This window comes from Martes martes (genome assembly GCF_963455335.1).
Source record: "Martes martes genome assembly, chromosome: 4".
Lineage (NCBI taxonomy): Eukaryota > Metazoa > Chordata > Mammalia > Carnivora > Mustelidae > Martes > Martes martes.
The window spans coordinates 66,971,697-66,984,221 of NC_137891.1; the positions used below are offsets into that span (position 1 = coordinate 66,971,697).

General features: G+C 36.0%; 1 protein-coding gene across 2 annotated transcripts in view; it reads left to right on the forward strand.

The window, feature by feature from the left end:
* Window positions 1-12,525, forward strand: part of PDE7A (phosphodiesterase 7A) — a gene marked incomplete at its 5' end in the record, with an annotated part of 120,430 nt that overhangs the window by 46,033 nt on the left and 61,872 nt on the right. Inside the window, one exon of one of the 2 annotated variants that reach the window (XM_080801142.1) lies at window positions 7,686-7,918. The exons of the other annotated variant lie outside the window; for it this stretch is intronic. Within the exon in view, the coding sequence (XP_080657268.1) occupies window positions 7,859-7,918 (60 nt within the window). Of the gene's footprint in view, window positions 1-7,685; window positions 7,919-12,525 lie in introns of those variants that run through there. 2 annotated transcript variants of the gene reach the window in all.

Sequence of the window (12,525 nt, forward strand, 5' to 3'; positions counted from 1 at the left end):
AAGCAGGCTTCCTGCCAAGCAGAGAGCCCGATGCGGGGCTCGATCCCAGGACCCTGGGATCATGACCTGAGCTGAAGGCAGAGGCTCTAACCCACTGAGCCACCCAGGCACCCCGGGGGGGGGGGGTATTTAATCTGAATGTTACCATTTGTATGGTTTTAACCATCTTGTCTTCTCTCATTTGGTAATTTTACTCTATGGTCTAGATTAATAGAGGATTGCTACCAAATTGCTCTCTCTTTTGCTCACTTCTCTTTCAAGGCCTTTATGAAACCCTTGATGCACCTTGAATTTGCATCTTTCACAAATCCCTGAGATAAATTCATTCTCCATGAGCACCACAGGTTTTGTATTAGTTTCCTAGGGCTGCCATAACAGAGTATCACAAAGTGTGTGGTTTAAGATGATTGAAAATGATTATCTCACAGTTCTGGAAGCTAGAAGTCTGAGGTTAAGGTGTTGGCACAACCAAACTGTCTCTAGGGCTTTAGGGGAGAATCTCTTCCACACCTAACTTCTGATATTGCTGGCAGTCCTTGGCATTCCTTGTCTTATAGATGCATTACTCCAGTCTCCATCTTTGTATGGTTTTCTCCCCTGTGTGGTTGTGTGTCTGTGTCCAAATTTCTCTCTTCTTTTTTTTTTTTTTTTGAAGATTTTATTTATTTATTTGACAGAGATCACAAGTAGGTGGAGAGGCAGACAGAGAGGGGGAAGCAGACTCCCTGCTGAGCCTAATGCGGGGCTTGGTCCCAGGACCCTGAGATCATGACCAGAGCCAAAGGCAGAGGCTAAACCCACTGAGCCACCCAGGCGTCCCTAAATTTCTCTATTATAAGAACACCAGTTATACTGGATTCAGAACTTACTCTAACTCAGTATGCCCTCATCTTAATTACATGTGCAGAGAACCTATTTCCAAATAAGGTCACATTCACAGGTATCCAGGGTTAGGAAGGAGTTCAGCATATCTCTCGTGGGAACACAGTTCACTCCCGTAACAACATAGTATATTTATCTAGTTCTTTAATTTCTCTCAAAAATGTTTTATAGTTTTCACTGTACAGATCTCGTTGCATGCATTCTGTTACGTTTTTCCCTTAGTAGTTCATGTTTGTGGATGCTATTGGAAATAATATTTTTTAAATTTCATGTTCTAAACATTTTTCATTAATATATAGAAATACAATTGATTCTGTATATTGGTCTTGTGGCCTTGGTAAATACTAATTCTAGTAGTTTTTTTGTAGAGTCTTAAGGATTTTCTGCATAAATAAGCTGTCCTGCAAATAAAGATAGATTTTCTTCTTCCTTTCCAATTTGTATGCCTTATTTTCTTTCTCTTGCCTTAATGCATTGGTTTTTAATACTATGTTAAAGTAGTAAAACAGACATCCTTGCCTTGTTCATGATGTTGGAGCAAAAACATTGTTTTCTGTTGCTAAGTATGAGAATGACTGTAGATTTTTCATAGATATTCTTTATTGGGTGAGGAAGTTTTCATTTATTCCTATTTTAGTAAGAGTGTTTATCATAATTGGCATTGAATTTTGTTAAATGTTTTTTCTTTGTCGATTGAAATAATTGATGTTTTTAATTCTGTTAATATGTTGAATTACATTTATTGTATTTTTGGTATCAGTTGATTTTCAGTAACTTTATTATCATGTATCTTGTGGTTTTGTGTTTTTCTTATTTGAAGTTTATTGAGCTTTGACATCTTGATTAATAGTTCTCTATCAAATTTGGAAGATGGTGCTCGCTTCGGCAGCACATATACAAATTTGGAAGATGTTTGTAATTCCCACTGATCTCTTTTTCTACAGTGTTTACTCTGCTGTTAAGCTCAACTGTGAATTTTGCAATTTGGATACTGTATTTATCAGTTATAAGTAATCCATTTTTTAAAAAAAAGTTTTAATTCCTTTTTTCATTGTGTGTATGTTTTCCTTTAAATCTTTGGTTATATTAAAATAGGATTTTAGAAGTTCTTTTCTACTAATTCCATCATCTTGGGATCATTTCCAGGTTTGTTTTTATTGACTGTTTTTACCCCTTGGATCGGGTTACCTTTATTTTCTTAATTTGTAAATTTTTTTGTCATTCTTTAAAGAGTGTTAAATTTTGATCTGGCACGTAATTTAGTTCCTTTCTGATCAGCCTGATCCTTTTTTGGCACATTATGAGCTTTGTTAGTGTGGCTCTAGACAGTATTGTTTAATAGAATTTTCTGCATTGATGAACTGGTTTTGCCCTTCTCCTAAGGTATGGCATTTCTGGGGTCTCTCTGGAATGTCCCAGGTATTTCGTGAGTGCTTTTTACAGTGAGTGTTTGGGTGGGACTCATGTCTCCCAGCTCCCCTGTATTAGTTCTTATCCTGGTCGTTCTTCTGGCCTCATGGAATCTCATACTATACGTAACGAACTTAATATTTAGCCAAAGACTCAAGGAGACACACTTTCAGCCTTTTGGAGCCCATTTTCTTCACACTTTTTTTCTCTGGTACTCTACCCTACAAATTTCAAGTGCCTTAGCCTCCCTGAATTCCAGTCTCTGATTCAGTTAGAGTACTGTGGAATTTTGGAATTGGCAGAGAACTTGAAGATTGGTTGTTCCAGCCTGTCCCACAGCCTCCTTGACAGAGGCGTTTGAAGCACCTCTTTTCAATTTACATAGCTTAAGTTGTAGAAAGTCCTTAGATAGTAATATTGAGTCAAGATCTATTTTCTGCAAACTTACTGCCCGTTGGTCTTATTTCACCTTCTATAATTTTGCAGAGTAAAGCTAAACCCCTTTAGATTATTTTATCTCATAGCTGTTTAACACATGTCTGTCTCTCTCTATTTCTCTGCCTAAAGCATCTCAGTTCATAATACTATTATTCCTTGTGTATATTATTCTTATCTGTATTTTAAAATGCCATGTATATATGCATCTTCCAGTGTGTTTTCAGAACTGAACTGAGTCTTAAAAATGTGTCCTGTATTGAGAATAGTGGAACATCCTTGATTTGGATACTTATCTGACTTTCAGTGCCTTTAATTACTGTCTCTTATTAATTTAGAGATTAAATATCCTGACCTTTTTAAAGTTATTTGTAATTAAGCATGCTGGTTTATCCTTTGCATTTTATATGCAGATTTGATGTGCATTTGTCTGATCTGCACCCCATCCCAGTGAATAAACTGTAGAACAAGACAAGTTCAGATGCAGAACTCTGTAAGTTACCTCTAGAATTCTTCCACTTGTTTGGTATCAAGCACTTAATTTCTGGGTATGTTCGTTTAGCCAGCTTGGAGTCTGCCTAACTGTAGTATGGGACTCACATTGTTCTGTTTTGTTTAAGGTTGCCACCAGAGACTTTGTGTGCAGCTTTGCTAAAATTAAGGTGTCCCATCTTTGTGACATTCTCCTGGTCTAATAACATACTAGTAACCTTACACTTACAGCATGCGCACTGAATGCTCCTTTGTTAAGTTCACATTCTGCAGATCTACACTACTGTTTTTTCCTTCTAAAAATTGTGACTGCTTCCACTTCTCTGTAATTTTTAATATGTTAAGAACAGTGGTTCAATAAGCAAATCTCTAAGTTCTTTCAATGTCATGAGTAGTAACAGACTATCTAACATACTATTGTTAGACTTAACAAGTCTAAACAGACTTGAAGCTTTGTAAAGTATCAAAGTGGTTTTACTCTTTCTTCTATACCAGGACTAACCATATGCCTGCTGTCATCAGCTACCGAGATACTGTATAACAAAAAACTTAATTCAGAGCTCTAAATCAGTATGACAGAAAGGTATTAATTGACAGGTAAAATTCCCATGTTACCATAATTTTAAAATATTTGTTGTTATCAAAGTTTATTTTTTTGTCAGTTCCATATCTCTTGAAATTCATACTATTTGAAGAATAAGAAGCCCTGATATGGGATTTTAAAGAAAGAAATGAACCAAAAACCCTGCTTTGCTTTATGGCTTGATATTAAAATTGGCTGGAATTCAAAATGATAAAAGTACAATTGGAGAGCTTTGACTATAATGTTCACGTTTTTCTATTATAAAATTGGTTATAGTTTTCCACAGACACAACATTTGTATAAAGAACTCTGGGATAGGCTATTTCTGTCCATGAGAATCCAAAATTACAGACACTGATGTCAATGCAGATGAGGTTAGCCTAATTTGGTCAAGGGAAGGACATGCTGAGTCTCTATATGGATAGCTAAAGGCTATTGCCAAGATTGACAGGTGTCCTGTGGGTGGCAGAGAGCCCCAGGAATAAAATTTGCACTTGGATTACTTCTCTAAAATACAGTGATCAAAGTCATGTCTTTTCTTTCTATTGATCACAGTTTTAAAATAGTGAGGTCTTCTTTTAATACTTTCGTTTTTCAGATACTAGTTTTATTAGCCCCAGAAAGGTAAAAAGTCTTATGCTTTCTTCTTAAAGTATTGAATTCTGTTTTTGAAGCTTAGTTGTATCCTGTGCACTAAATTTTCTAGTATAGTTTGATTTTTTTTTGTTACTCTGCCATGTTTCAATAAGGCGGAGGTGAGAAAAGTTAATGTAAAAGGATACATTTGTTATTAGTGTGAGAGACATAGCTATTTCTCTATGGAATAATAAGTTACATGATTCAATCTGGGAAGATTAATTTTTAGGAGAATTTTCTATGAAGTGAACTTTTGCTTTTATTTCATCTTATTGACGTATTTTTATTATTAAAGGAAGTCCTTGTAACCGATACACATAAATTAGTGGTAAATATTTCATATCTTAAAATAATATAAAAATATTTAAAGCTATTAGATCCATGCCATTAAGAAAGTTAAGTGTACTGTGTTAAGAAAAGAATTGCGTTGTCTGAGATTTTTGTAAGATTGAGTGATGTGTATGCATCATTAGCAATGATCTATGGGGTTTTTAGGCATAAATTCAATAGCTGTTTCTATTCAAATAGAGAATTTTCTAACCTGGGAGGATCGTGTCTTGATTATCTCTGTATTACACTGTCAGACACAGAGTACAGATTTAAGAAGATGTTGGTGAAACCACTTTAGGGAGCCAACCTGTGCCTAGTGTGAAAAATGAAAGCTAAGACCCTCACTCTCCTAGGACTCAGAAAAATGTTTCTGAGGTTCCTAGGCAAGCACATGCAGATTCCCTTCATGGACCATTGTGATTTCAGTTCAGTCTGTTGTTAGGTTGAAGCTGGAGTGATTTGGTCAGTATCATTCTTAAGTCTTAAGTGCTTAATTCTCATTTGGCTAAAATTTATTGAGAGCCTACTATGAGCAAGGTATTCTTGTACAGATGTTATCTAAGTCCTGTGAAGGTGAGGAAAATAAGGCCCAGCAAAGTAGTAACTTGCCCAGTGTCACTCAGCTCTTGGCATTAAAGCAAGGAAAGAAACCTAGGCCCTTGTCTCTAATCCCAGGAGAGTTTTGAGGTGGTGGAAATAAACTTGACAGAAATTCACTTAAGTGACAGAACTTCTAGGACTGCCTTTCTTACAGCCTCCCCCCCCCCCCTTAATTTTTGTCTCAATTCTGATTCTTTCCTTTTTTTCCTGATCAATCTTTTTTGGACTACATGAAAGTGCAGATTCTTGAGCTCACCTTTAGTCAAAAAGCCTTTTATAAAAATATTAAAGTACTGTACCGAAAACAGCAAACTTGTATTTGCTTCTCAAAATTTGACTCCTCAAGCAGCTGATTGGAAAGGAAGTGTCAAACTGAGAAGTCCTCCTGGGCTGAGCGTCATGGTGATGGGCTAATTCGGAGTGTGCGGCTAGGGATAGAGCAGCAAATAGCGACCTCAAGCTTGTGTTAGCCCTGGCCCGGGGTGCACAGCCCCTCAGCCATGGCCACCAGCATTGCTCCCAAGAAGGGCTAATACGCGTTCTGCAGCTCGATCCTATTCCTGGGCATCCTTTCAGTTTTGTTGCTGGAGTCCTACTAGAATACAGAGAATAATGAAAGACTCTGCCAATCTCATATCACACCTAGTTTCCCGACAAAAAATTCTTCTCCGTTTGTGCAAGGATTGCATTACAGCTTGTTGCTTCGGTAGCAGGAAGAGACATACATAATGTATAAGGTAGAGTGAGAAATGTATGACCATGTGTTCTGAACGGTTTCAATTTAGGAGAATTTTGATTTAGATCTGCTAATTTAATTTATGCTTCTTCTTGACAGGTCTTGAATTAACTTTTCTTTTAAATAAACTTCTTTGTACTGAAGATTGGATCATGAAAATAGCATTACGTTAGTATTTGACCTGTTGGGACTATTTCAAATACTTTAGAACCATTCTTTGTGGACTGTTGCCTTGCAGATGCCTCTGTCTTGTCACGGACTGCAGTCTGTGACAGTCCTGTCACGTCCTGAATATTTCTCCAGCCAGCCACCCCCTTCCCCTCTGCTTCATCTCTAGCACCCAGCGCAGGCTCTTCGCCCCTCTCCTGGACCTCTGCAGTGGCCCTGCCCGTCCAGCTCCCACCGCACAGCTGTCCTTGACCAGAACCTGCAAAAGTTCTTTAGGTTGGGATTAGGTGTTAGGATGAAGGTAAAACCCTTGCGCACGGCTTCCACTTTGACTCGCCCTGCTTTCCAGCCTCCCCTGGTCTTCCTGTCTCTTTTTACCTTGCTCTGTTTTCATAGCTGCTTGGTTGTCATGCGTCGTCGTGCCTGCCTCGATCATTCTGCCTTTCCTCTTTATGTGCTTGCCCCTTCGTTTCAGGAACTGTGAGGAAGTCCCACTCCTCTGAATTAGGTCAGATCAAGACTGTGTTCGCAGTTCTTCTCCCCACTTCATTATACTTGTTACAGTTGCAATTTTATATTTACATTTGAGACTTTGATTAAAGTAGACTCTGACTAAACTGTAAGCTTCACAAGGGCAGGGGCCATTTCTGTTTTTACTGAAGGATTGTGGCCCTGGCATCTAGCACAGGGCCTGGTACATAGTAGAAAGTTTGCAGAATACTTGAATGGGAGTTTCATGACAGACTTTCTCAGCGTACTACTTGCAGCCTGCTAGCTGCTGTGAGGTCATGAAGGTGGATGAGTATAGGCCCACTTGGCTGCTAGAGAGTTCACTCACCAGCCAAGAGAAGGTGACATGTACCCAAAATATGGTAATGTAAGCTAGATGGCAGTGAAGACTTAGAAATAATATATTTTTAATTGAAAATGCATGTGAGACGCCTTTGCCAGTAAATCTAAAATGAATGAATTACAGTGTTAAAGTGTTAAATGTTAAACAGCATTTATAAATGACTCTAACATTCATAAAGTAATCCTAGCCTTAAAAGAAATAAAAAGTTGAACAAATTCAGTGTTAAAATTTGAAAAGATAGAATAAAATGCATTAATATTTTTAAGTGCTAGAACATCGTACCTGTGAAGCTAGTCTGTGTGAAAGAAATGAGGATATTTTGTGTTTTGCTAAACATTTTTTGAAGGTTCTATCAAAGCACTCTGTTAGTATTAAGATATAGAAGTGTTTGGGGCTAGCCTGAGACCTCTCTTGTGTGTATCTTGTGAGTCTGTTAGGTCAGCCCTCACTAAGGTTTTCTTTCCTTTCCTCTTCCAACATTACTCACGCTGTTCCACCCCAACCCTGGGGTTGTGGCATTAAGCACTCGCTGAGGGAAGGCTGGCTGGCAGCGCATTCTCAGAGGAGTCAGGTGATCGTTGCTTGAAGGCAGCTGCTTGAGGTTCAGGGTAGTCAGTGTCCCCTTTCTTCTGCCTCTGGACAGCTGGTTATTATCAAACTTGTAACAAGTCTTCCTTGCTTATTGCCTGCCAGAAGAGGAGGGAGATTATGCAGTGGGCTTTTGATTGATCCAATGGGAATTACATTGATCTGGTGTCTGGCTGTGGTTGTTCTCAAGTGGATCGCCTCTAAGGTAGGCCATCTTTATTTTTAGGATTGTGACATTAATCATTAGTTTATGTATTTGGTTGGAATAGAATTGCTAGGAGTTTCTTCTTTTGCTTCGGCTTTTACTTCTCTGATTAAAAGAGCTATGAGTTTTATCTGTCAGCTGAAAAGGTTAATTGTAATTAAGTGTGGACTTTTTATTTCTTTTCCCACCTTATTCCTCCTTTCAAGGGCTTTTTTAGGCTATCATTCCTTGATATCGAGTAGCTTCCCTCAGTATCATTCTCTTAAAGAAGTTTATGATTAAAGATATACAGCTTCTAAGATTAAATAATTATTAATTTATACTTTTGGTGTACATAATTTTAAATATTCTCTTTGGAAGTAAAGAATTTATTAATACGTTAAATGTGTAGTTGTTGTGAATTTCTAAGCAGTTATGAACTTTTTAAAAAACTAAATACTCCTCTCTATCATGTTCTCTGTTAAAGTCTTGCTGCTACTAAAATATATACCTTACTTGTAATATGTTGGGGAAAATGTAAGATTATTATGTATCTTTTGTTTTTGAACTTTAATTCTGAGTATCAGGCTAACTAGAAAGCTAGCCATTTGCCATCTGGACAAGTCTGAAACTAATATAGGAAATATTTAAGATGATACTATGTGAAATTATTTTTTCTATACTTATATAAAAATGATTATATCTTTAGTCCATCATGCAGCTTTTTTTCTTCCTGCATTTTTTTTCCTTCCTGCATTAAGAAATTGAAGAATATTAACTTAAAATTTATTAGGCCCTCAGTATTTGCTAAGTAACGTAAAGGTTCAATAAAATTAAGTTTCCTTTTCAAGCAAAGTTTTAATCATTGGTATATAATTTTTCACATAATGTTTTAAACACAATGGTCCCTTATTGAAGTAGTCTTGATTTCTTAGTGAATATGATTGAAGAAATCTCTTAAAGAAAAACAGTGTGCTCAAATTTTTAAAATCCTTATAAGTTAAGAATTAATTTTGTTGCACTGACAGCTATTTACTCATTGTTTTTAAAGGATTAGCTCACCAGGTTATTGAATGAAGGTCAAGTTAATATTAATAATTTATTGAGTTGTGAATGTTTTCAGAGAGTTTTTACTTTTTTTCTAACGAGCAAAAAAAAAAAAATTTTTTTTTTTTTAAGACAGAGAGTGAGAGAGCAAGAGCAGGGTGCAGGGAGGACATGGTGGTGGGTAGGGGCAAAGGGAAAGATTCAATCTTAAGCAGGCTCCATGCCCAATGCAGAGCCTGACAGGGGGCTTCTTTTCAAAGCCCCGAGACCATGACCTGAGCCAAAATCAAGAGTTGGATGCTTAATTGACTGAGCCACCCAGGTGCCCCCCCCCAAATTAAGCTTTTAAACAAAAAGAATGTTGATATTTTAAGTTTGTGATATTTTTGAAAAACATATTGTTTGCATAGACAGGAAGAATGGATGGATACTATTGAGTAGATTAATGCAGTGTTTTAATAGACAAACAGCATGTTTTTCTAGCATGTGTAAGATGAGTATATTTTGAAAAAGCTCATTTAACTACATCAGTGAAAACTGCTTTTAAAACTATGGCTGCACTTCCATCTTTCATAATCTGTTACTCTTGTTTGGTAATGTTATCAAAAAATTTATTTAGTGCTACTGTGGTTAAGCCCTTTGATCATCAGTTTACTATCCAGCAAATGGGGCCAACAAAACCTATCTTATAAAGGTCTTGTATGGTTAAGTGAGATTTTATATGAAAGCACCTGTAACATTTTCTGACACAAAGTAGTTTAGCAAGTGTTAGTTAATAATATTACTCTTTTCCCATGTAAGGGAAATAAACATGCTTTTGCACAGTAGATCATTTTAGTGGAAAACTTGAACAAGATAAAAACAGAGGCACTTAAAATATCTTTGCTCAGTTTTTTAAAATGCTTGTCTTTAAAAGCGTCGTTATTAACTAATATCAGAACACCGTTTACACCTTCTGTCATTCCCTTTGTAAGTGAGATCTTTTGTGGAAGAGTGATTCATTCTGATTGACGGTTAGTGAGTGTCTTACCGGGGCACTCAGAAGTCTATTAGCGTGGCTGTGGATCCTTGGAACCTTACAGTTGAACTTGTTTATGCTGCTGCTGTCAGTTTCTGATTAGCTCAGCCTCGCCCATGTTTTGACCTATACCAGTTTGCTTTACAAGCTGTTCCCAGGATGGCTAAATTAGAAGAGTCACGAGTAGAAGTGTCTCAGTTATTTCCATTCACTGGTGAGGTGAGGTGGGGATGTGGATGATAGTACAGAGTGTTTTGTGACTGACTGCAACACAGGATTGATATTAAATTTGTTTTACTAGTTTATTAAAAATGGGATTTTACCGGTATATGGCTTTTAAATGTTGTATGTTAGGTCTGTGATGCAGTGTTGGTGTATAAAGCACATATGACCTTTGTGTAAAGTAACTAATTCTAACATTTAAATCAGATTTTTACAATTCATAATTTATAGTGTGTTTTTCCAAATTGGGTTACTTTATTCTACCTCGATTGTTTAGTAAGAGAATTTAATATTCATTTTAATCTGGATCGGTGAGATGAATGAATGAAGTATCATTTGGGATATATTTGCTGATGGGTTCAAATCTATTTTAAAGTGTATCCTTTAAAAAAATTGTCTTATTTGGATTTATTTTATAAGACTTATGTCTTGTTAAATATAGCTTTTGACCAGACTTACTTAAATTAGTAATGAACAAAATAACTTGAAAAAGTTGTACTTCACTAAGTAATTTGTTAATCTATTTAAAATTAAATTCTAGTCTTTGCCAGGTTTATATTATGATTAATATAGACCCTATCATTTTTATATCTAAATTAATGCTTCTATAAATAAGTCTGAAAGGATTACCTTAAAATAGACTTAGTATGTCATAGTTATAATGTAGATTATGTTCACTAATAAGTTTTTGGCTTACACTCTTTTATTTAACAGAGAGCTGATACTAGTCTTTCTCAGTCCTTAATACATGAAGTGATAAATGAGATTTTACATTCCTAATTAGTGACTGTTTTAGTAAATAGTCATCCTATATTAAAAAAATAATGTCAGTCACTCTCTTAAAGAGGGCCGTGAGAGATGGCAAGTCACAATTCGTTTTCACAACCTATTTATCCAAGTTGTTACTGGATAGCAGGTAGGTAGGTATTGACCCTGATAAGCTATTACATAGTGATATCTTAGCTTCATTCATATATCTTGGCTGAGAGAAGTATTTATTTCCACATACATGCTCTCCAGGCTCTTAGGTTTTCCTCTAATATAGTAGTATTAAGGGGAGGCCTGTCATCTAATAAGCTAAATATCTTAGAGGGAATCAAACAGCAGGTCCAAGAGGTGTCTTTTAATACCAAGTGATTACGGTGGCTGTTTGCTCCAAAATAAATAGTTTACCCTGAAACTGTTTTAGTTTACACTGCAGTAGGCTTCTTTATGAGAGATACTCTATTGGTAGAAGACACTTTAAGCATGATGCTGCCAGAAATGTATTCCGTATGATATAGTGCCTTGGGATATGACATAAATTGTGCTTTTCTTTATATTTCTTTGTAGTAGATTCTTATTTTACTTTTTAATTTTAATTTGGTTTATTTTGAGAGTAGATAATAACTACACATACTACAAAATTCAATGGATAAGCACTGAAAAGTCCTCCTTCTACCTCTGTGTCCCTCAGGCTCCCTAGAGACAACCAGTGTTGAAGACTAGAATTTTATTTCTCTTTGAAACTTCTGTTCCTTTTACATTTTCTGTACTGTTGTTTTTCATTTTTGTAAGGATACATGAAATCATGTAAGAGTGTAATTGACATTTTTCTCTTACACAATAAGCATTAAGGAGATTATAACAATGATTTGGGGAGTTACTTTGCAAACTACATTCAAATAAGGGTTTTAAATAAAGCAAATTTCTTTATAGTGATAGTGAAAAAAAAGGTTGTTTTTCCTTGAGATTTCTAGGTGTATGTTGAGGAATTGCAAATCTCATGCCGGAGTTTCATGAGGGAAGAAGATCATTAATCTGATATATAAAAATATCTCATCGCCTTAATGTTTATTTCTTTTGTTAATGAAGTTGAGTTTCTTGTGTTTATGGGCTTATTGTTTCTTTCCCTGTGAATAGTAGGTTTATGTCCTACCTGTTTTTCTACATTGCTATTCAGCATTTTCTAATTGATTTGTAAGGCACTTTTTGTTCCTTTCATTTTTAGATAGAATAGGGGGGGAATTCGCCCATTGTCATTCATATCTATTGCACTCATTTTGATCCGTCTTTCATGACTTCTAGACATGTTTTATAGAATGGTTAGAAAGGCTTTAATAGGTTTGGTCAGTTTCATCTTCTAGATTTTTAAATCTGTCTTTCTGAATTCTGTTATTCATGAGTTTATTCATCAACTTAATAAACTATTCACTATTTGCACTTAATCCACTCAATTGCTCATTTATCTGATATTTATTTAGAATCTACTAAAAGCTACTGTTTAGGGGCCAGGGCTATGGCAGTGAATAAAGCACACAGTTCCTGCTCCTGTCTGTTTTCAAACAAGCAAATGGGATAA